Source organism: Bos taurus, chromosome 4 (assembly GCF_002263795.3).
Source record: "Bos taurus isolate L1 Dominette 01449 registration number 42190680 breed Hereford chromosome 4, ARS-UCD2.0, whole genome shotgun sequence".
Taxonomy (NCBI): Eukaryota; Metazoa; Chordata; class Mammalia; order Artiodactyla; family Bovidae; genus Bos; species Bos taurus.
Window position 1 is genome coordinate 94,244,256 of NC_037331.1, and position 23,791 is coordinate 94,268,046.

Sequence of the window (23,791 nt, forward strand, 5' to 3'; positions counted from 1 at the left end):
CCAGATTTTTGAAGTGTTTTCCATGACCAGTGACAGAGCTTGAATTTAGCATTGGAAATAGGAGTTAGTAAAGAGTTTCCAGATGAAGGGAGATGTGATCTGATTTGCATTTTAGAAAGGCCACTTTTGGCAGGTGTGTGAATACTGGATTAGAAAGGTGTGATTGTGGAGACCTGGAAAACCAATTAGGAGGCAGTAGTCCAGGTGAGAGATAATGAAGCCTGAACAAGGGAACTGTTTGTTGCAAATAGAGGGAAGCAAGATGAATTCAAGATACTTTGGAGGTAAGTTGAAGAGAAGGGGGAAGGAAGAAGGAGGAAGCAGGGAACTTGCTCGGATTTGTACCCAAGGCTGCTTGCCTTTTAGTCCCATTCCATCAGGCGACAGGTATTGGAGGAGATTGGAGTGGCTAATGATGCCATTAACAGTGATAGAGAATACAGAAGGTAACACAGGTTCTGGGGAAGGGGGAGGAATCAGTTTGTAGTGTGGGAAGGAGAAGATACATAAAGGGTAAGGAATTTCACTTAGCCCTTGTGGATTATAAGACGTAAGTGGGCCTCTTCATTTATGTGAAGAGGAACAGAAGGCAGTCAAATATATGGATCTAGAGTTTGGGATAGAGGGAAGGGCCGGAGACGTAGATTTGGGAGTCTAATGGCACCCCACTCCAGTACTCTTGCCTGGAAAATCCCATGGACGGAGGAGCCTGGTAGGCTGCAGTCCATGGGGTCGCTAAGAGTCAGACACGACTGAGCGACTTCACTTTCATTTTTCACTTTCCTGCATTGGAGAAGGAAATGGCAATCCACTCCAGTGTTCTTGCCTGGAGAATCCCAGGGACGGGGGAGCCTGGTGGGCTGCCGTCTATGGGGTCGCACAGAGTCGGACACGACTGAAGCGAGTTAGCAGCAGCAGCAGCAGGATAACTATGAAGATAGGGAAATAGTTGAGATATGGAAGGCTCACCAAAGATCTCGGTTAATAACTAATCAAAGTATCACTTCTTGGCCTTCAGTTTTATCACATAAAAGTACGCAAATTGGGCCCTGTAAAAGTTTATTCGTTTATTCAGCCTCTTCTTGTTCGAGGCACAGCCTGCCATTTCATACCCTTCTCAACAGGTGGCGCTGACGCCCGACAGGTAGCAGCACAGGTTGGCTCGGGGGCGATGGGCATGAGCTCGGAGGTGGCGACGCTCTAGCCCTGAGCCGGGTATTCGGTGGCTTGGCTGGGTCTTCCTTGGGACCGGGGTCAGACTGAGGAGTGCTCACCACGGGAGGCGCATGCGCAATCTGGTCCCCCAACCATGGAGTCTTGTAGCCCAAGTCTTAACTAAATCAGCTAGGAGACGGGCAGGGAAGAAATGTCCCGCCACCTTTACCCTCCCAGCCCACCCGATGAGTGGGAATGAGCACACTCGGGGTAAGTGACTAGTGTGCGTGGACCACACCAACCCTGGGGCCAAGCTGTGAGTGATAGTGGCCCGGGAGGCCGTGAGGCCGGCTGAGGCGTGCCGGACTACGCTGGGGTTGGTGGGTGGCCGCACGAGGTGTGAGCACCACTCGAGGGCCACGTGGGCGAGGTCCTCCTCAGTCATCGTATCGTAGAACCTCAGGGTCGGACGAGAACACAAAAGTCCACTAACCCTCGTCCGAATCTCAGCCTGCTTAACCACCCCTTCAGGAAATCGGGTCTCGAGTTGCCGGGAAGCTGCGTCTTCCCGCTGTGGGACATCCTGGGTGGTTGGGAAGGTCCAGCCACACGGGTCTGGACGAATGTCGGGGCTGGGGGGATACGGGGGGCGCACCCGCGCGGCGCTGGGTGGGTGGCTCTCTCTGGGAGTTGGAGCAGCCGAGAGCGGGGTGCGCAGGTTCATGACAAAGCGCTGCGGTAGTAGCGGGGGTGGGGGCACTGGAGGGACTGGTGGAGGAGGACAGCTGAAGGTGTGAGGTGTTGATAGCAATCGAGGAAAAGCAAAACACCTGCTTCTGGTTTGACTCATCCAGGCTGGAGGAATAATCTAATGTGGAATGTAGTTTTAAAAAAAAAAAGCGAGTTCTGTGCTGTAGCCCTTTCTTCCCCAGGCAGCTAGAAAATCGCTTGTCTGACTGGGAAAAAAAAAAACACAAAAAACAAAAAAAAAACACAACTGTTTTCCTTAGAGGACTGTGATGAGCATCAGATGAGATAATATACATGAAAGTGTAAAGAACTATAAAAATGCAAGATAGGATTCATATCGAATTCTTAAACTCATTTATCTCTGTGTGCAAGATGTATTCCAGGTGTGGAACAGCAAAACAGGACCGAATGTGGGATTATGGGATGTGTCCAGTAATGCACAGGGTGTGTAAAGATACTTTAGGGGTGCTCAGTATTACTGTAATCTGTCTCTTAGGTTTATCTTATCTGGTTAATGGGTTATTCAGCTCCCTTGCTTCTCCCCAAAAATGAGCCTGAAGAGGAAAGGAAGACACCAGTGGCTTTTTGGATATATGGGTTAAATTGAATTGAGAGGGAGGTTGACATGACTGTATGGATAATTTCTTCAATTTGTCTTGCCCCCAGCTTGAAGCATCATGTTGTACAAAGTGCTCTGGGCTGAGGAACACCCAGGAAAGATCTTGTTGTGGATCTGACCCATCAGGGAGGGGGTCACCCTGGCCAAGTTCCAGCACCTCTCTGAGCCTTAGTTTCTATCAGATGGGACAAGACCTTAAAGGTCATTCATGCATTCATCCAGAACTTGCATACCTGCCACAGGACTGCCCAGCCCCTAGAGATGGCAAACTTGTCACGTCTCCACATGGCTGAGATACCCAGTCTCTCTAGACAACCCTGACTATTGGAAAATTCTTTATGTTGAATCGACATCTGTTTCTCTACAATTTGCACTCATTGGAGCCATACAGAATAAAACGTCTAAACATCTAATGCTGCTTCCACAAATATTTGAGCACTGCTAACACATTTCCTTCTTCCACTCATTCCACAAGGCTTCTTTTCTTCCAACTAAATATGCCCGGTTATTTTAAACAGGGAGGCAGTGTGGGGTAGTGGAAAGAACGCCAGCTTTGGAGCCAGAACGCATCTGTGTTCAGTTCACAGTCCTTTACATACTAACAGTGCTCTGAGCTGCTGTATCTTTCTCTGAAAAATGTAGATGAAAATACTTATCTAGCGATTTATTATGAGAATTAGGGATAAACTGAGTAAGGATTCATGCTATAGTAGGAGTTTAAAATATGACAGCTTTTATACCTTCAGTGACATAATTTGCAATGCATTTTAGTCTTCTCTGAACAAATTCCTGTTTATGTGTCTCTTAATAATATCTGGTCTGTAGAACAAAATAAAACACTTTCCTTGAGGTCTAACTAGCAAATAAAGCAGGATTAGCTTATTCTGGGTGCTTCTCTAATTACAGTCTACAGTCTGCTATGGGTTTTTTGGAGACATATCACAGACTCACTGTCAACTAAAATCATGAGTCTCTTTATGTGCTGCTGTTCAACCCGGTTTCCCCCATCTTGAACTTCTTTATTTGAATCGATAATTTTGGCTCTTGAAAGTGGCAGTCTCAGTTCTGTCCTGTTGTCTCCATAAATATCTTAGTGTTTGTCATTGTAATGACAAACTAGGGTCTCAAACTGGGGTTCAAAAGATATTCAAATCAGCCCTGCTGATCTTGCACTGCTGTTGCACATCAGCAGGCTAATAAATGTCAAACTTTCTACCCTCATCCTTGCACAAATCTGAGGTCTTACTATGTGAGACTGTCTGAGAATTGGAATGTGACAAGAATGTATGATAAGCTGTGGGTTGAGGGAATGCTGCTATCTGTGATCTCGGTCAAGTGTGGTATTTGTGTCTAAGAGCTGAAAGAGTGCACTGAGAGCCAGCCAGAGGCAGGCTTTGGATTTATGTACGGTTACATGTTTTCTCAGGCACTTAAAATGTTTTATACTTTGGGCCAGATTCTCCCCTGGTGGAGGAAGCTTCTCTCTGTAAGTCGAGCACAGTTAGAAAACTCATTAACTGTTTGGCTCCTGGGGCATTCTCTAGCATTTTCTCCTGGCTTTAGCCAAGCTGATCTCTCCTGGTATCCTCTTCATTTTTCAGACTCCTTGCCTGTGTGCTGGGAGGTTCTTCCAAACAGGAATGCTTCCTTCAGCTAAACGAGTTAGAGATTTGAAGTCCTTTGCAACTTACTTCTAGGAACGTTTTCCTAGCCCTGTGTCCGGGAGGGTTTGTGGAGAGCATTAGAATTTCACTTGTCTTTAAGCACTTCCCTTGTCCCCACCCCTCCCCCACCCCAGCGGTCTCCCCTCCTGTCTGCCCACTTGTTCCATGTGGGTGGACATGTTCCTTGGCTTTCAGAATAAGATCCTTTGTGAGCACACAGTCCATTAAATACAAAATTTCCTTCATCTTGGATGCTGGTGCTTCTGGTGTGGTGAGAATAAAAGTAGGGAATTGCTTGTAGGACTCATAGGTTCCATTGACAATGACTATGAGAAACTATAATGCCGTTTGTTTTATATTGTTCTCTTAGTTAAAATAGGAAAGTCTTTATTTTGTTGAAAGGACTGATTTAAATTTTGCTCAGTAATTAATTCCGTCCTTAAAAGGTGGCGGTTCGTTAAAACAGGTAATCCTCTGCTTGTTAAGGGGAGTAATTGAAATTTCATTAAGTAACCAATTAAGGCCGTAAAGGGTTTAAATCCAGCGGTGGCTCCTCATATTCTTTAAGACAAATTGTAAACTCCTTAAGATGAAATACTCCTTCTAGCCTAATTTTTTGCCTCTCATCTCCGTAGCCCAAAGGGTTTGCAATTTTCCCCAAAGGTCATGCGGTCCTGCACCTCCGGTGCTTCTCGAATGCCGTCCCCTCTGGTTAGAATGCCCTTTGTCTCTGGTAAATGTCTATTCATCATTCGAAACAACCCTTTCCCCCTTCTCCTTAATTACTTCCTCCCCTGTGCGCCCTCAAATTCTTGCACTTATTCATGCAGTATTTATTAGGGGCCTGCTTTGTGGCCAGTGCCTTGGCGGGCTCTTGGGGATACAAAAGGTGAATAATACTTGGGCTCGGCCTTTGAGGGGCTTGTGTGTTGAGGGGAGGGGACCAACCTGTCACAAAACGTTGCCAGGAAATTAAAGGGAAATTTTAAGCCGTTGTCAGTTCTTGGGTGTCATCCCTACCAGATGGTCAGCATCTCGCTTTGGCGGGGGTGGGAGTGGGGTGGGGGGGAGCGGTTCCCGGGGCCATTTCTCCTTGGCCTTTGCACCGTTAGCTCTTAGCGTTCTGGAGGTGCTCCGTTAGCACTGTTTCAGGAACCTCTGAGGCGACATCAGTAGAGGTGAACCCTAGACCGCGCCGCACGTTTTTGGTGACAACGTTCACAGACAGCGGTTTCACCTGTGTCCAACTGGCACCCCTCAGCTCCCTGGCACCCTGTGAGGCGCCCGGTGGCCTCAGCTGGCCGAGCCTTTCAAGCCCGGGATGTCGGGACTCTGGCTCGCCCGCGCTCTGGGCAGCGGAGCGGCCGCGGTGGGCGCGAGTGGAAGGGAGGCCTGCAGCGCCCCCTCTGGAGGGAGCCGGCAGCGCAGCCCGCACGTTTGTCAGGATTTCCATTTACAGCCAAAAAACGGAACACACACTCTGATTCTCTACACTTTTCTCTTCAAAGGTACTTGATAAATGCCTTTTAAAGGATTGTGGATGAAGGGGGAAAAAACCCTTCCCTCTTTTCGGTACCATTGGGGCCCTCACATTGTGATTCAGTCTTACACAAATAAAGGGCGCTTTAGTCTCATGTCCTGTGCCTATCACCCCTCCTGGCTCGGGTCGGGTCGGTGCTGGGAGTGGGTACCGCGGGAGGGCTGCGGCAGGGCTCGGGCGTGCGGACCACGTAGCGCTGCCGCAGAGGACAAGCCCGCGGCCATGGCCGCGCGCGAAAAAGAGCCTTGCTTTTCCGCAAGTTTTGCCATCCCACCCACCCCTTTTTCTTTTGCTTCTGAGCGGCCGTCCCATGAATCCGCCGAATAGCTCAGAGGTAGGCCCAGCTCAGCTTAAATCCCTGCAGTTAGGGACCTAGGAGGTGCTGGGAGTTTACGGACCGCTGCTTTGCCGCGGGCGCTTGTGCCGTGCCCCCCTGCCTCCGCGAGGATCGCCAGGCAAAAGCAGCAGCCCACAACCCTGGGTCTTACTGCATTTGAGGTGGAGCGGCCACCTTTGGGGCTTTGGGGGGGGCTTATGGGTGGTCTGGGGGTGGTGTTGGGGGGGTCTCAGGAATTTGTGGTCTCTACCTCCATTGTTAATTCGCCGGAGGAGGGTTTTTGTTTGTAGAACCTGTGGTTCAGGGTAGGGGGCCGTGAAGGAGCAGTGGGGTGCTGGTGGGGTCAACACCCCTGAAAGTGCCCCCCCCCCGCCCCCCGGAGCTGCACTAGGAGGGGCGCCAGCAGCAGGGCTGCGAGGAGGGGAGGTGGCTTCAGCGGGAGGGGCACTGCGGCGCGGTGGGCGGGCCAGGGGCGGGGCGCGGGTGGGCTCTAAAAGTCGGTGCCCACTCGCTCGGCGCTGCCGCGGCCACGAGCACCTCCTGGTGCATCCCGGCGGGTGGCGCCTCCTCTGCGGCAACCGCGCCTTCGCGCATTGCCGCAGCGCCCACCCCGGTGGCCGCCTGCCGCGGCCGCGCCGCCCTCCTGGGCCGTGGGCTGCGCCCTGCTGCCGGCCAGCCCTGCACGGCTGCGGGCGCTGCAGCGCGCCCTTTGCTCTGGGCCGGCGTGCAGGCGGCATGGGCTAAGACACCACCATGGTGCGCCGAGATCGTCTCCGCAGGTGGGTGCGTGGCGGGCGCCAGGGGTGGGGTGGCGGTGGCAATGTGTGCCTGGCTTGGAGCCTCTGTCCCCAAATAGGGTGCGGGCTAGCAGGTAAGACGTTGCCGGTCGGAGCTGGGGCTACCGGACCGGCACTCGTGCACTGGAGGGGAAAATCTCGGGAGGTCGGGGGTGGGGGGGGGGCATGTGTTCTTGTCCCCTGAGCCCGCTCTACCTGCTTGGGAGGAGATGTCTCGCCCGAATGCTGTAGAATGTTCAAAAGAATGCTGGAGTGTCCTAAATTAGGATTTCTAGACCCCGGTATCGCTCTGATGCAATTTAGAATTTCTGGACCCTGGGCGTCGCCCTGTGCGATTTAGGGTTTCTAGACCCTGGTATGCCCTAGGGTTAAGATTTTTAGACCCTGGTACTACTCTGATGTAATTTAGAATGTTTAGACCTCAGTATCACCCTGACATGATTGAGAATTTTTAGACCCCGGCATCGCCATGGTGCGATAGAAGATTTTTAGATCCTCTCGTCACCCCTGCACAAACGACGATTTTTAGACCCCAATACCGTCTTGGTATAATTGAGTGTTTCTAGACCTGGGTTTCACTTGACGCGACTTAAGATGTTTAGACTCTGGCATCACCTTGGCGCGATGTAGGGTTTCTAGACCTGGGTTTTGCTTTGGCGTGATTTAGGGTTTGAAGACCCTGCGGTCGTTGTGGCATGAGTTACCGCATAGGTGTGACTAGAACTGGCAGTGTGTTATCACCAAGGCGTAAGTATTTTTTAGATTTAAGTAACAGGAAGCCAAGTGAGAGTGATGTGACCAAACTGTCATAATATTACACATGAATTATTTGCACTGGTTTACAAAGTATTGGGCTTCCCAAATGGCGCAGTGGTAAAGAATCCTCCATTTGATGCAGGAGACGCAAGAGACGCAGGTTCCATCCTTGGGTTGGGAAGATCCCCTGGAGAAGGAAAGATCCCCACTCCAGTGTTCTTGCTTGAAAAATCCCATGAACAGAGGAGACTGGTGGGCTACAGTCTATGGGGTTACAAAGAGTCGGACACGATTGAGCGTCTTAGCACACACACACACACGCACAAAGTAGCTCATAGTCTCACCTCGATGCTCTAAAGTGGGCAGGTTTGGTGGTATTAAATGTGTGCATTTTTCCTATTTACAAGATAAAGGCTCGTAAATGTTCATTAATTTCTGGAAGGTTTGTTACTGGCATTTGCTGAATTTATATTCTTAATTCTTGGCTCATCAAATAATGGAGATTTTAGTCAAAAAATGTTTAATCCATTTTACCTACTGACTGCCTGACTGCTTTCATACTAACAATCCTAAAATATTGTTAGGGGCATTTTTACTGAAGTAATTAAATTTATGGCTTCGTGAGGGGTTGCCTCTTTGCATTCTTAGAGTAAAAGAGAAGGAAGAGGTGGCGGATGGTGGTGTCCAGAAACAGCGTCTGTTCATTCCTGGGGCTACCACTGCCCCCCCGCCACCACCACTTCAACCCCAGGAATGGAGGGGGGAGCTGCCTCCTGCTCCCCTCCTCTAGTATCCCCTCCCTGACTCTCTGCTGAGTCACTGCAGATACACAGCTGCTGGAACCTGTAAATGAATGAGAAGTATTGGGAGATCAGGAAGGATGAAATGCGCAGGTGAAAATGTATGTCCAGGACAGGTAGCACGGAGAAATGATAACCTAAACCTAATAATACCTTTTGTCACCTCACCTTTTAAGGAGATAATGGGATGCAGCCTATTACTGTTACGGGGTGAATACTGTGATATAATGATCATGTTCAGGGTACTTTTTCTAATCATTTCTTAATCTTTCTACCTTAAAAGAACCAAGTCACTGACTATTTTATGGACATATACTTCGGGGAGGCGGGGGGTGGGGAGACTGCCTTGGTATGCCTTAAAATAGGCAAAGGAGCTGAGGTTCTCTGTGGACATAAAACCACAAGTTATTAAAAAAAAAAAAAAAGCTCTAAAATAAATATTAGTTTGTTAGGGATTGTGACCAGATTATAGGTAATATGATGGAAGGGTGTGTGTCCAGACAAAGCCATTTCCACCAGGGCTTTCACAATGAATTCCGCTTATTTATAGTTCTGTGTTCTTTGTAATTCTTAGTTTTAGGAGGTATTTCCTTCCATTCTGGCTACTTTTAAGAGAACATCCATTCAACTGATAATTCTTTCTTTGGTGACCCTCAGGAGTTATAAACTAGAAACTGAGGGGACTGTTTCTAATTCCTGTTTAGCACTTGTTATTGTGGATAAACTGACCTGGACCTTCAAAGTCATGGGCATGAAAAAGTTGGGTGTGTAAATCACTGCCCTCCTCCCCAAAACAAAATCAGTTCTCAGATTCTCTGCCTCCTTTTGGGTGTGGGGGGAGATGGGGAGTAAGGAGCATGCTAATAAATAAATAGGGGTGCTTCCTTAAGAGTGCTAAAAAAAGCAGAAATAAAATCTGCTGCTCCACTGCCTTAAGAGATTAGATATTCAGGGTCATGACAAAGCTGCTTATGTTGGAATGTACAAAGCACCTATCTTCTTACTTTCACACTCTTTACCCCTACCAGTTTCTCGGCCCAAATCTATATAGTAGTATCAAACTGGGCTTCACTGGAGTCAGAGGGTTGATAAACACTAGAAAATCAAGAGCAGCTCTCTGCTTAAGGACATGTGATGTTATTACGTATTTTTTTAAATGAGTTAAAAAAATATATATTTAAAACATTTTACTGGGGCGGGGGCCAGTGGGTAGGTTGTAGAGCTTTTAAAGTAAATATGAGGGAAATACCCCCATCCCCCCAGGAATGCCTTGATAAAAGCCAATGTAGTTACTTAAGTAACTTGTCTTCCTTTTACTTTATATAAAAACCTCTACAGCACAAGGGGAGGGGCTGCAGAGTTAAAGTGGGGAGAAGTTGAGGGGGAAAGTTACATATGAAAATAATCTATTTTCCCTTAAAATTAGAACGACGACCAAATACGGCAATGGCCGTAGGAGGCAGAGTACATTTTCTGCCATGGTTGACATGGAGGACAAGGCAGTCACCACACAGCGCAGAAATCCACCCCCTACTTGACCGGTTTGGGGCTTGCAGATCGTGCGCATTGTCACCTGACCGCTCACAACAGGTTTCTGATTTTCCTACAGGATGCGGGAGTGGTGGGTACAGGTGGGGCTGTTGGCGGTGCCCCTGCTTGCGGCCTATCTGCACATCCCGCCCCCGCAGCTTTCCCCCGCTCTTCACTCATGGAAGTCGTCAGGCAAATTTTTCACCTACAAGGGACTGCGCATCTTCTACCAAGGTAAGAACAGGGCTCTTCGGAACACTGCATGTAAAAGGTCCCATGGGTCCCACCGAGGTAGTTATTTTGCATCCATTGGTCTCTGTCGCCCCTCCGCGATGAAGGCAAAAACCCTTTTTTTTCCTGTGCAGTGTTCATTTGGAGGAATGGACTAATTTCTCTCATTACCTTGACAGCAGGGAAGCTCACAGAAAACTGCTGGGAGGGAGAGAGAGTGGTGGAATTGAGATTCCTGTCTGCAGACTGACTTGTTCATTTACTTTGCGGTCTGGTTTGTGTTGATAGACAGTACTGGCTTTTCTCTTGTGAGCGCCCCTAGTGTCAGGTAATATAAACAGCATTCATAGACACAGCTACCAGTGGTTCTGTTCCTCCCCTACCCTGGAGTTTTATTTTTCTATAAAGATTATTTCTTACATGCATAACTGAATGTGATTTAAATATTATACCTTTGTATAAATTAACTTGCTAATAATTATTGTCATTACTGCTACTTATCGACTGCTTATTACCTTATGGTAGACATTGAATTATGTTTTCAACCGTCATTATTTCATTTAATCTTTACAACAGTACTTGGAGGTAGGTGCTGTTCTTCTCATTTTATAGGTAGAGAAAATGAGAAATGAGATCGGAAAAGATTACTTTTGGGCGGGGGTCAAGAGCAATAACGAAAAATGTTTGTCATAAACCGTTTTTCATTATTGCTCCTGACCTCCTCTCATTTGCTGTACTCAATAAAAAGTAAGTATATAATTTTCTTTATGTTGGTCACTTAGATTGTTTCCAGTTTTTCAGTGCTTTAAATAGTTAATGTTGAGGGGAAATCTTCATGTATGTGTTAATTTTTTCCTTATTTTTTTTCAAACAGTACTACTTGTAAATGAAATGATTTATTTGTGTGGATTCTCAAGACTAAGATGTCTAGGCTAAAGTATATAAAATTTTTAATTGCTTTTAACAAATTATTTTTATAAACCTCATTATCAAATTCTCATGCCAATGGTGGTATATGAATCTATCAGTTTTAATCTAATACTATTAGCAAGGCTCCTTACTCTTTAAATGCTTGGCTAATATAAAAGATGTTTATAAATTTAAAAATGTTCATGATTATGTTGATTAACCTTTTTTATAGTTGTTAGAATTTTGCAGTAGTCGAGCATTACGCTTTTAATATTTGACTGAGTCTCCAATGCGGGAAATGATAGTGTTGGGCAAACAGCATAAACTGAGCTCAGTGAGTGGAAAAGAGTTACTATATTTTAGGGAATTTTTGTGAGGCTGTTCATTGGTGCACAGAACTTGTAGTTTGTAAATTGTGAGTGTACTTTTAATAACTGTGAAACTTTACTGTGGAAAAGCAATTTATATAACAATAATACAGAATAAAGGGAGAAATAGGGAAATATTTTAAAAACCTAGGTGAAAGTAAGCAGTCTGCCATCAAGTATTTTCATATAAAGTGAGCTATTTACATTAAAATGAAGTATAGTTGATTTACAATTAGTTTCTGTGTAGAACATTAGTGATTCAGTATTTTTATAGACTATGCTCCACTTAAAGTTTGTATAAAGTATTAGCTGTATTTACAATTTTTAAGTATACTGGATAAAAGGAAATAGTTATCAAATGCCTGTTCTTACCTAAAGCAATAAGCTTGCATTTTAAAAAGAAATGTATTAATGTCATTAATTTGGTGAGTGTTTCTTGACCTTTATACCAGATTACTTAGATTTTTTTTACATCTTCAAAGTTATTTTCTTAGAGTTGGCCTAACTGTTCTCTCTCCTTCCCAGACTCTGTGGGTGTGGTTGGAAGTCCGGAGATTGTCGTGCTTTTACACGGCTTTCCAACATCCAGCTATGATTGGTACAAGGTAATAAAATCAGACTTCTGGGTCCTACTATGCCTTTAAAATCCAAAATCAAGGATTTTCTTGCAACAGCAGAAGGCTTTTACGTATCTGAGTTGCTTAATAAAATAGGATTAAATGTAGAACAGTTTCTCATTTACTGTAAGGGAGTTAAAAAAAAAAAGTCTTTGGCAATCTGGGAGGGATCATTGCCAAGTTAAAAAGTGCTCGAGTTCCTCCATCAATGGAGATTAATTATTAGGAATAAAGCACTTTCCGAGAGGATCATTTGTGGGCCTGTGGTGGTTTCATGAGACTTTCCCTTTATCAAAGGCTGTCTGTTAAGCTGAGATAGGGATGAAACTCCTTTATTCCTGTAGGTTGGAGACGAGGAGAAGGATTAGGACCAAACTATCCCTTTCTCTTTTGTAGATTTGGGAAGGTCTGACCCTCAGGTTTCATCGAGTGATTGCCCTTGATTTCCTAGGCTTTGGCTTCAGTGACAAACCGGTAAGCGGCATCTAGATGGTACAGCGTTGAGGGGTGGGGGTAGGTGAGGATGAAGGGATCGGCCTGGCAGACAGACCTGCAGCCTCAACTTCATCCTGTGTGTCTGGGCTCTCCTTTCTCTAGAGGCCACATCACTATTCCATATTTGAGCAGGCCAGCATCGTGGAGGCACTGCTGCGACATTTGGGGCTCCAGAGCCGCAGGATCAACCTGTTGTCTCACGACTACGGGGACACCGTGGCTCAGGAGCTGCTCTACAGGTCAGTGAGGCGCTGACGTTCCTACAGGTCGCACTCGTCTAAGATGGTAGAAGTACATTCTTTCTGGGCCTTTTCCCTCTTGGGAGTTCATCTTCACTGGCTCAGTTAGCTGTGTTTCCCTCCCATCTCTAGATTCAAGCAGAATCGATCTGGTCGGCTTACAATCAAGAGTCTGTGTCTGTCAAATGGAGGTAATTGCATGGAGGAGGGTGGGAAGCGAGGTGTAGCCTAGAAGGGCCACGTTTAGAAACGGCAGTGACGTCTAAATGGTCGTCTGATGGTACTGCAAACAGACCCACAGAAAGGAGTGGATCTTTACCTCTCCTGTGCCATGACCACTTTTGTAGTCTGAAGAGATTTACTGACCCTTTCTCAGAACAATGTTTTTTAATATAGAAAATAAGATTACAAAGGAAACTGATTATCTTGATATAAGTTAATAAAAAGATGTGTTACCGTAAGATAGGGTATAGTAAGATTTTTAAATGTGTTTAATGCATATTCCAGCAAGATCTCACGGTGGGTCTGGTAACAGCTGTAATTAGAAGCAGTGGGGAGTGCAGATGATGCTTCACCATCTCTGCGACAACTGCAGTGGGTTCTGCAGACTGAAGATGAAGCCACACGTGCTTCCAACACTGTCGTGGTTTGTGTCGGAAACTCTCAATTCACAGCAGTGCCAAGTTTCAGTTGCAAGTTAGAGAACCCTTAATTAGACCTTTTGGAGATGTTTCCTGTTCTTTGCCTGCCATTGAGCCTGGCTTGTAAATCCATGAATATATCCAGGTGTCCCTCAAATACCTTAGACTACCTTAAGGGCAGATGGGGAGAGGAATCTTTTTATCAGTCATGCTCATAGCTTTCTCCCACAGACTCTGGGGGGAAAAAAAAAAGGAAATGGAAAAACTAGGTTTAAGGACCTACACTTCCTAAAAAATCTCTGGTTTCCTTTGCAGCCCCAAACAGTAACAACACTATGCATTCCAAGGAATGGGTGGAATCACTAAGGGGAGCAAGTCTAGTCATTGCCAGTGTGGATGACTGAGACATATTTTTCCCTTTTCTCTGCAGTGGGGAAAGTAATTCCAGTGGGATAGAATCTGACCTGGTAAACACAATGCCCTGGAGAATTAATAAATGACAGTACTAAGTTTTTATTTGTAATTCTGTTTTTGGCAGTAATAGCCACTAAGGTGATTAATAGGGTGACTAGCCTTTGATGATGAGTCTCTGTTTGGCCTAAAATTGTTGGTAAATGACTAACTTAAGTCTCTTCTCCTACAGGTATATTTCCTGAGACTCACCGTCCTCTCCTTCTACAAAAGGTTGGTTACTCCATCGACCAGCTCTTTAATAGTTTTTCAAATTTATACTGATCTCTGTAATGCTGGAACCTTTACAAGGGCCCATACCTGCTGCCACAGGCTGTAGTTAAAAAATCTATTTCTTCCTGAACTTACATGTTAATAAAGTTAATTTTTTCCTTAATAAAGGAAAAGCAAAGCAGTAGAAGTAACCCTATATAAACAAAGCTTTATTTCTGAAATTGAGATCAATAACTATTTTTGGAGAAATACAGCTATCTAAAGACTTAGGATATTAGCATGATGTTTCAACAAAATGGGATCCTAAAATCAAATATATCAGTGTAGAATGTAATCTTAAAGGAAATTAGAAGTAGCTTTGTCATCTATGAGAAAAGAATGTGGGTAAGCAAATCAAGAAACTGAAATCCAGTGGATTTAGTTAAAGTCCTTTTTTAGTTCCTAGTATAAAACTTTATATCCTGGCTAGTTGTCTTCTTTCCTTGGAATCCTGATTTTTACTTTTATACCTATAGCTTCTCAAAGATGGAGGCATGCTGTCACCCATCCTCACACGGTTGATGAACTTCTTCGTATTCTCTCGAGGGTAAGTTATTGTTAAAGATGGACTTACTTCAGCCCAGGAACAGCGTAGTGAAAAGTTGCTGCATTAAAGCTCTGGGCCAGATCTTAGGGCTTGATACTTTAAAGGTGTTGACCACTTGCCAGGCAAGTAGTAGGAGGAATTCATAAAAACCAGTCAAGGGCTGGACATAGGTGACCTGAAGTGCCAATCATACTTGATGTACTGAGCTCTTCTCACACTTAGCCTTTCTGCTTTTTTGGACTTATTCAGTCTCACCCCCGTCTTTGGGCCATACACCCGACCTTCTGAGAGTGAGCTGTGGGACATGTGGGCAGGGATACGCAACAATGATGGGAACTTGGTTATTGACAGGTAAGAAATAACCTTTGTTTTGGTTTCCAGAGACACTTATTTGGGGAAGTAGGGAAAAGATGTGGGATTGTGTTCTGTTCTTTGCTTTCATAACTTCCAAGAAGAGTGCTTATGACGTATGAGGCAAACCAAGAAGTCCTGCTCTGTACTTTCTAAGAAAGAAAGAAATTGAGAATAGTAGCCACTGAGCCTAAGCCATTTGGTACAAAAAGTTTGGGTAAACAACTGCAAATTCCAGTGCTAATTCAGTTTGTAACTGGCTGATTGACTGGTAAATTGTCTTTGGACTTTTTGGCAATAGTAAGTACTTCAAAATGTATAATTCTGAAAGGTGCCTAATTCCTCTCTCAAAGTACAGGTTTCTTACTTTTTTGCATCCTTTCTATAGCAACAGGGACTGAGAAGGGAGGATTCTCTGTCTTGTACAAAGAATTCCCATCCTTTGGTTCAAATGAGAATGTAGCTGCTTTCACAGAGGGACCTTGAGATAGGATATCCGGAACTGCTTGGGATACGGCCTCTTTGCCAGCTGGGTCAGTGTAGCTTCCAGTGTTTTAACTGGTGGCTCTGCTGGAAATTGTGAGGTCAAAGGAGTCATTCCTCCTCCTCACCTCAAACTCACCTGGGATCCTTGAAGATTCATTTTAATATAAAAAAAATTGGAAAACAAAGCCCTCTTTTAAAATTCCCTTGTATTTTCAAGAAAGTTCTACAAGGTGATGTTTTAAGTTCACAAAAACAGTTGCCAGGCACAGTTATTAGAGCACACGAGTTTGAGTTCTGACATCTTACACTGTGGGGAAAGGGCTCCTCCTCCATTTTATCTGTGGATAATGCAGGAGATGAAGCTTTGTGCTCATGAACTTCTTCTACCCTGAGAATTTTAGAAGCAGATGTCAATTTACAGATCTTGTAGTTGAGTCCTCTTAAAGATGAGAAAACTGAGGTGAAAGGTTACTAACAACTTTTGAGTCACAGAGCTAGTTAGTGGTGGAGCCAAAATCAGAACTTTAGACTCAGACTTTAGTCACTTTTAATCCAAAGTAATTTCCAGCCTTCCTAGATCTCAGTCCCTGCTTCATAAACACAGAGAACCATTAATTCTGACATTGATAGTAGGCATGATCACTGCCATAGCTACGTAGTAGTGAACTCCAGAGGTTAAGAGAAATGAGTAAGTTAAGCGGGCCATTCCCAGGAATAGCAAGGTGCTTCTGGATTAAGAAAACATAGATGGTGTTCCTTGTGGTTCCTGTCAGGCCTTTGCATCCACAGAACAATAGAAGTTTCCTGTTTTACTCTTGCTGACTTGTCTGTCCTACAGTCTCTTGCAGTACATCAATCAGAGGAAGAAGTTTAGAAGACGCTGGGTGGGAGCCCTTGCCTCTGTATCTATTCCCAGTGAGTATTTCTGTGTTACTTCCTGGCAGGAAAACTGAGGGACCATGGGCTTAAATAATTGCCAGACCTAGCAAATCAAGATACAAGATACCCAGCTAAATTTGAAAATAAATTTCAGATAAACAACAGATATGTATTTAGGATAAGTATATGCTGTGCAGTATTTGAGACATACTAAAAAAAATTCATTATTTGAAGTTCAGATATAACTGGCCCCCCGTATTTAATCTGGAAACCAGGGACATGTGTTGTAGAGAAGTATATAAAATATTGCGTTCCTATCACAGAAGGCGCTGGTGTCTGTCAGTGCGATTAGACCACTTTCTGTGCTGTGCACTGTCGGTAGTCGCCACGTTCAGTGCTGAACTGCTGGGACGACAGACTGTTTAGATTACTAATCAAGAGGCTTATAGGTGGTTTCTGCTCATTTGTCTTTTCATTCCTATGGACTGAAAAACAGTGCATGGTCTCACATAGAATAATTAGTGTTCAGGATATCATTGGTTGATTTCAAATGTCAAGGGTCAATTACAAGTGAAGAGAGACTTAAAAGAATGACAGTCTCCTGGATTTATAAAATGGAAATGTTGGAAGTGGGGCTTATACCTTTTGGTCCAGGGCAAAGAAGAGAGGAAGAGAATGAATGGGTGTTTATAGGTGAAAAGGTCTCAAATGGACTAATTTTTAGGCTTATTCTCATATGTTCCTTGTAAACTACTTATTGAAAGAAGCTACGTTTTCTATTATTAAAAAATTATTTAAAGAAAAAAATTTTGAGGGGTAATTTTATGGTGTGAGAGCTGTTAATAATTCATTCCTCTCCCTTCTCCTAGTTCATTTTATCTATGGGCCATTGGATCCGGTGAACCCCTATCCTGAGTTTTTGGAGCTGTACAGGTGAGTCTCCCTCAGGGGTCTTTGTTTTCCTGACAGTGGTGAACAGGACTGCCCGTTGAGGGCTGTTGCGCTAGCCTGTCTCTGACTTCACTGGATGAACTGAGGAAATCTTAATTCTCACATAGTGTAAAGATCAAGAAATTCAGTTATACATTCTCTTGGTTTATACAGCCTGTTTTCACTATCATGGTTATCAGTCTACATGTGTCACTCTACATGTTCCACGGTGTACAGGTAAGAAAAAGCTATTGTGTGAACCAAGGAATGGAAGTGGATATATTTTAACTGTTTGCTTTAAGTTTGATTGTAAAGCCACTCATTGGCCTCAGCTGCGGAGACTGTGCGGGAAGAGAGAGCTGTGCAAAAGTGCCTTCTCAGGTTGTTCTGCTCTCTAGGTACTTAGTGGGAAGGTGTCGGAATATGAGTGCTTGATTGACAATGTCACATAAAAATGTTCCATACCTTCACATGGCCTAGTAGAAAGAACCCAGTAGTAAATAGCTTGCATTTAATTTTAAACAGACTGCCCTCTCATCTCCTCAGGGTAAGCAAGGTCTTTTGTCTTCACTCACAGTGAGTTGCTGAGTGGCCACTTACCTAAGGAGCTGGGAGTCATCCTGCTCTGACCCATGTTGCACGTGTGTTGCATTTTCACATTGTGGTCTGTTGGAATATTTAAAAACTAGTCTGTATACATTATAAATGGAATTGGCGTGTTTATCTGCCTAAAGATACAATTCCAAAGTAGAAGGTGAATGAGCTCTTTGTTGGTTCTTTCCAGTGTGGTATGTCCACAGGGGCATTTACTAGGGCTGCCCACTGGCTTACACCCCTCTCCCTCCCTCCAGCCTCAAGTTCACCTCCATGCTGTTCTCTTCCACTAGGAAAACGCTGCCGCGGTCCACAGTGTCGATTCTGGATGACCACATTAGCCACTATCCACAGCTAGAGGATCCCATGGGCTTCTTGAATGCATATATGGGCTTCATCAACTCCTTCTGAGCTGGAAAGAGTAGCTCCCCTGTATTCCCTCCCCTGTTCCCTTATCTGTCGTGTAATCCACTTAGGAAGAAATGCCCAAAAGAGGTCCTGGCCACCAGACACTATTCTCTCACTAAAGTCCACCTGACTCACACTGGTGAACAGCACATAGTAAAAAGCCAGCAGAAGCTGTAAGGTGACCGGATGGTCCACCTCCCATTCCTTTGACATCTGATCAAGTGTATGGACTTGCCTTTGTCTTTGTGTTACACAGGAAATTATGATGGGCACTACCACTCACTGATGCAGAAAGATAGATATTCTTTTGCATAAAAGTCTTTGAAACACTTCTGTGGACTTTTCTGAAGTATTTGGAAATGCTGATTTCTGGCCTGGTTTGGAATTATCTAAAGGTGCTGCCTTCACCTTGCCTCGAATGGCTTTGAGTTCTCTAAGTGGTACAGCTTCAAGTGAGAGTGAGTTTCCCTTGTCATAACTTTGGATTTAGTTTCATTAGCTGCTTCTAGTTGTAGATATTTTGTTAGACTTTGGTTTAAATAATGCAGTATTCTAAGTATACTTCAAGACTATGATTTCCCTACACTTATTATATATATAAAGATACTAAACCAGCAGATACTCTAGCAGACCTTAAACATTTCATTTGAGTAAACTGAACTAAATCCAAGCTATTTACAGAATTTCCTAAAATCACAGGACATTAAAGACAGTAGCCTTTGTGCCAGAGATTTACTGTTATTTTGCTGTTAGAACTCATCCTTCCAGCTTATAACAGTCAGACTCTTCATACCTCAGTGCATAGAAGCATTGTCCCTCCTGAGCTAGTGGAGAGGAGGGGAACGTTGTACAGTCCAAGTCACCGGGCTGAATGTATACTGACTGCTTAACTTCTCGTTGGTTGTCCCAGAGAGGGTTCCTCATGTAGCTCAGCAGTTCCTGTACTTTACAGACAGGAAAGTTCCAGAAACTTAAAGAACACAGTCTGAAAGGCCTATGAGCAAATGGTGCTGAATATTTTTTTTTAAGCCGCAGTTTCATTGTCTTAGTAGTTAAAGCAGGATCATTAAGTGGTGATTTATATTTTTTTTATTAGCAACTTCAAGTATAACAACTGGAATAAGTGTTTCTTTTCTATTAATAAAAATGAATTTTGACAAAAGTGGACTCTGGCTCCCCTCCCCAACCACCCCTCTGGGATAAAAGCTTTCCAACACTGCCAGGAGCCTTCAGACACACATTAAAGAGTTCAATGAAGCTAAGCAGCTGGGGTAGAGGATAGTATTTGATTTTCAAGCTCACCAAAAGCTGTACTATCATACCAAAGCTGACCAAGTGTATTAAAAAGGAACAACAACAGAAAGACATGCACAAAGACAGATGTTTGCTTGATCTGCTGGCTCAGGGCCAAATATTTAATTTGCTTTTTTTTGAAATCATTAATTTTTAAAAGTATGATTCTGGGAAATTCATGCCAATAGCCTGAAAGCCCACCGACAGTGAAGGGTACATCAATTTCAACTCGCCCAGTAAAACCTTATCCAACAGAAGCCAAGATAACATCTACAGGTGTTCCCTCTTTGCTTCTGACAGTCACCTGCATGGTCACCCCATCTGCTAAGGCCAGCCTGGACCTCACCAATAAATCATAGCCACCTCTGTATACACCTGAGAGGAAAAGAAGTGAGGAAACCATGTTAAGAACTCAAAACAAGCTCTGAATAATGAAACTTCTCATGCTCTGCCTGCATTTCCTTTCTATTACTTTAGCTTTTCTAGAGATTTATGCCTATGGTGGGAATTGAATCCTACATACAGATTCTAAATACTCTTTTATATTCCAATAATACCAGGCACATAGAAGGTATTCAGTAATACTGATATGGAGTACTTAAGGTGGGGGCATTGGTAGCTATAGGAGAGATTTAAGTGCTTTGGGCCAAATATGCATCTTAAGAGAACAACTTAAGGACAGCACGCAAATTAAACAGCTACAACATTATTCAGTTTGATGGGGCTTCAAGCTGTAACTCTGCTAACAGTGGGACAGTAGCAGGGCATGAGATGCCCATGCACATCCCTTCCTATCAAATTCTGCAACAAAATAAAGAAGAAATCTGATAAAGGTTCTTACCTGCCAGATAGAGGGAATGGGAATTCTTGTTCTCAGGTACTTTGTCTGACCTCTCACATGGCTGCATGCCCAGAAATGTGATGATGTTGTTGACAGCTTCTGTGTTGAGAAGATGGATGCAGCAGTATCAGAAAAGGTCAGCATAGGGGTTTGGCTCTGTACTAGTTTGGGGCGGGGGGGTGGGCGATAGAGGTGGGGACTGGTGGTGGTTTGTGCAGGGAGATGACTGGACTGGAAGTGGGCTGACTCAGATGATGAAGACAGGGTTCTGGCCTCTTAAGTGAAACAGTTGGTGAAGTATTTAAGAAAAGGGAGTCCTTCTAGAATAACAAATGTGCCTATTAGGTGTTAGACTGTTATCAGGCAATACACTATTAAAGAAAATTGTTCTTACCTTCAAGAGTTTTGGTAGAACTGAGGGCAAAGGTCTCCTCTTTCTCAAAGGTGTTGCCAACCTCCTCCCAGGCAGCAGCAAAGTTAGGCTTCATTACCTTCTGAATGTGGTCAGACACAGTCACTTCAAGATCTTCTAGCTAGTAGGTTAACAAGCAGGGGTCAGAAAATGAACACCCTCTCAATTCAGAACAAACACAGTAGAAACTAGTTCATTTGGTTTTATCATCCTGCATTATATCCTTTGCACGAACCTAGGAAAAACTACTAAACTCAACTAAAACTTCAGACTAGTTTGAAGTTCTGTAGTCTGGATAAGTCAAACAGCATAGGGGATAAGTCAAACAGCATAGGCCCTGACAAAGGAAAGCAAAAAACCAGGTTGTTTGGCAAGACCTGTATTCAGATCAGCATCTGTAGCACTGGGGTAGGTACAGAGCAGTCACGTTCCCACATATCACCACAGAGTTCAAGCTGTATGCCTTCTGAACTCTGCATTCTCTAACAGGTAGATTTTTCCATAATAAAACTTTCCCTGAATTCTTTGAAGCCTTTGCCATCCATGATGTGGCTACAAGTAAATTAAAAGTTGCCGAACAAAACAAAAAAATCGCAATTCTCAATACTTTAAATAAAACTGATCTCAATGAAGATCATGTAATTATTTTCATCTCTGAATTATCCCTATTAACAAAGACATTAGAAACGGTGAGTTTTGCATTAACCAGTCATGGGGTAAATCCCATGACAGATTAACCCAGGTCCTCCTCAGCTGTAGCGTGTATGAGAAGAATATAGTCCCATAAGTTCATGTCAGATGTTCCTATAAAAATGTTCTCTCTGGACAGAAGTCACTCAGTGGAGCAAGGGGTCAGAGTGAGTCCCTCTGTGCAGGGGAGACTCACCACGTACTCGTCGTCATACCCCTCCTCGGTGGGAACCCCCGTGTCAGGGTCGCAGTCCCGGACAGTGAACTTCATGGTGCAGCTAAAGGTGCCTGCAGCTGAGGAGACAGAGCAGGCAAGCCTGTGTCAGGGCCGCACAGGCACATGGTCTCCAGCAGTCACCTGGGAGGCACGGTCTGCCCTTGGCTCTGTGTTCTGAATTATCAAGTGAAACATATGTAGGCTGTTCTCTAGGGTCATAGTTCTCACAAGGCGCCTGTAGGCTGGACTTTGAAATCTGGTTCCTGCTGCAAGTCAGAATAGTACAGAAAACAAGACCTGAGCAAAATTCTGTTTTTATATTCAGATAAGGAAAGCAGGGGGTCGAGCTCAGTGGTAAAGCATCTGACTATGGATCAGGAAAGCAGCAGGGGAGACACTTTCCAAGGAACTTTCCACCACACCGGGCAAAACATTAAAAGCCACTGGTTTACGAGCTGACAAAGCATAAAATATGGATAGTTACAAGCACACAGATCATTAATCCTGACAAAGTATATCAGAGTCTCAGTATCTTTTACAAATAATCATATCTAGAGATTGTGGACCAACAGTGGATTTACAGATCACCAGAATGAACTTGCAGTATGTCAACTTTCAACCTGTAGTGAGTAGGTCAGCAATGAAGTTCTAATATTGGCAAAGTCAGTGTCGTACAATGGAAGAGCAAGTGGGCAATGATATGTTTTGAGATAATCAGCAGAAACAGTAAGAAAAGAAGGACAGTGAAGTCTTCATGAAGAAGAGAGGATTTTCTAAATTGTTTGAAGGAGGGTATTTATTAATCATGGATGAAGAAAAGGCACAAAGGGTCTAGTCCATGGACTGGAAAAGGATTAACAGTTTAAACAGTTTCGTGTGTGTGTATGAAACTGGAGTTAGAAAGCTGGGGGACAGTGTGTGTGTGTGTGTGAGAGAGAGAGAGAGAGAGAGAGAGAAACTATGGAGTTAGAAGGCTGGGGGACAGTGTGTGTGTGTGAAACTGTGGAGTTAGAAAGCTGGGGGACAGGCTAGGAAAGGAAAGAACAGGCTCAGATGTAAAGACCATGTGTGACAGGTTGGAGAGTGGGACTTTCATTTGCTCAATCTTAACTTTAGTAAACTCCCTCCATTCAAAAATATAGAAAATGTCAATATATTTATAATGTAAAGGTGCAAATAAATGTGCCAGGCCCTTAGGTAAAAAGATGACTAAGACATGACCTCTCTCCCCACAGCTGATTGTCTAGGAGTTGAATAAGCATGTGTGAGAGGTCTACCTCTACACACCTGTTGGCATTACAATTCAATGCTATAGACTCTTTAATGTAAGCTTTAACAGAGTGCTATGTGGGAGTTCAGGATTAACAGCCTGGGGAAATTACAACAAATTTGAAAGGATGTACAGTTTAATCGGATTCTCAAAAGATGCAAAAGAGCTTCAGCAAGCAGAGGAAGGTACACAAGCCAAAGGAAAGAGGCCAGAAAGGCATGGTATAAATGGAAGCAGTAAGGAGATGCTAGTACATAGGTGCTGAGAAGAGAATCTGTTTAGGAACAAATCTGAAATACTTTATACTTCCAAGGAAGGAGGAGGAGAATAGATATTTTGCAGTAGGCTCTAGTGAGCTTAAGCAGTCAAGAGATTAAAATGTTAGAGATAATTGAAGCCACTGCTAGGAATCCTATGAATAACAGGCCTGAATTCAGAAAGCAAGTGAATTTACTCAAGTATACTGAAAACAGATGGTGGAAGTGGATTGCCCCACATAGGAAAGGGTGTACCTATCAATTACAGAATCTGTTTCAGTGCAGTAGGGGGTTCATTGATGAATGATCTTGGTTAAACTGAGGTAGGGTTTTCTGCAGGAGGAAGGTGGAAGAAGAAAGTAGAAATTAACAGAAATTTAGAATGGGTCAGTTGAGTTATTTTAAAAAAAAAGGAGAAGATGGGACTATGGTATGGACAAAGGTC

At 44.1% G+C, this 23,791-nt stretch overlaps 2 protein-coding genes and 1 non-coding gene across 7 annotated transcripts in view; 2 read left to right on the forward strand and 1 right to left on the reverse strand.

The window, feature by feature from the left end:
* The first annotated feature begins 6,582 nt into the window (after positions 1-6,582).
* On the forward strand, positions 6,583-19,528 carry MEST (mesoderm specific transcript). Of its 2 annotated transcripts, none has more exons than XM_024990506.2 (12): positions 6,583-6,844; positions 10,028-10,182; positions 11,982-12,061; positions 12,470-12,547; positions 12,701-12,807; positions 12,940-12,998; positions 14,092-14,132; positions 14,648-14,718; positions 14,968-15,069; positions 16,394-16,470; positions 17,304-17,367; positions 18,252-18,695. In XM_024990506.2, the coding sequence occupies exons 1-12, from the start codon at positions 6,819-6,821 to the stop codon at positions 18,367-18,369; spliced, it is 978 nt and encodes a 325-aa protein (XP_024846274.1). In that variant the 5' UTR covers positions 6,583-6,818; the 3' UTR covers positions 18,370-18,695.
* MIR335 (microRNA mir-335) lies at positions 10,828-10,919 on the forward strand. Its single transcript, NR_031203.1, has one exon. It is a non-coding gene; the product is annotated as a microRNA mir-335 (primary transcript).
* Positions 19,438-23,791, reverse strand: part of COPG2 (COPI coat complex subunit gamma 2) — a 179,904-nt gene continuing 175,550 nt past the window's right edge. For 2 of the 4 annotated variants that reach the window (XM_059885668.1, XM_059885667.1), the window contains 4 exons: positions 21,799-21,896; positions 20,895-21,033; positions 20,501-20,599; positions 19,438-20,034 (listed from right to left, as the gene is read on the reverse strand). In XM_059885668.1, the coding sequence (XP_059741651.1) occupies positions 19,904-20,034; positions 20,501-20,599; positions 20,895-21,033; positions 21,799-21,896 (467 nt within the window). In that variant the 3' untranslated portion in view covers positions 19,438-19,903. 4 annotated transcript variants of the gene reach the window in all.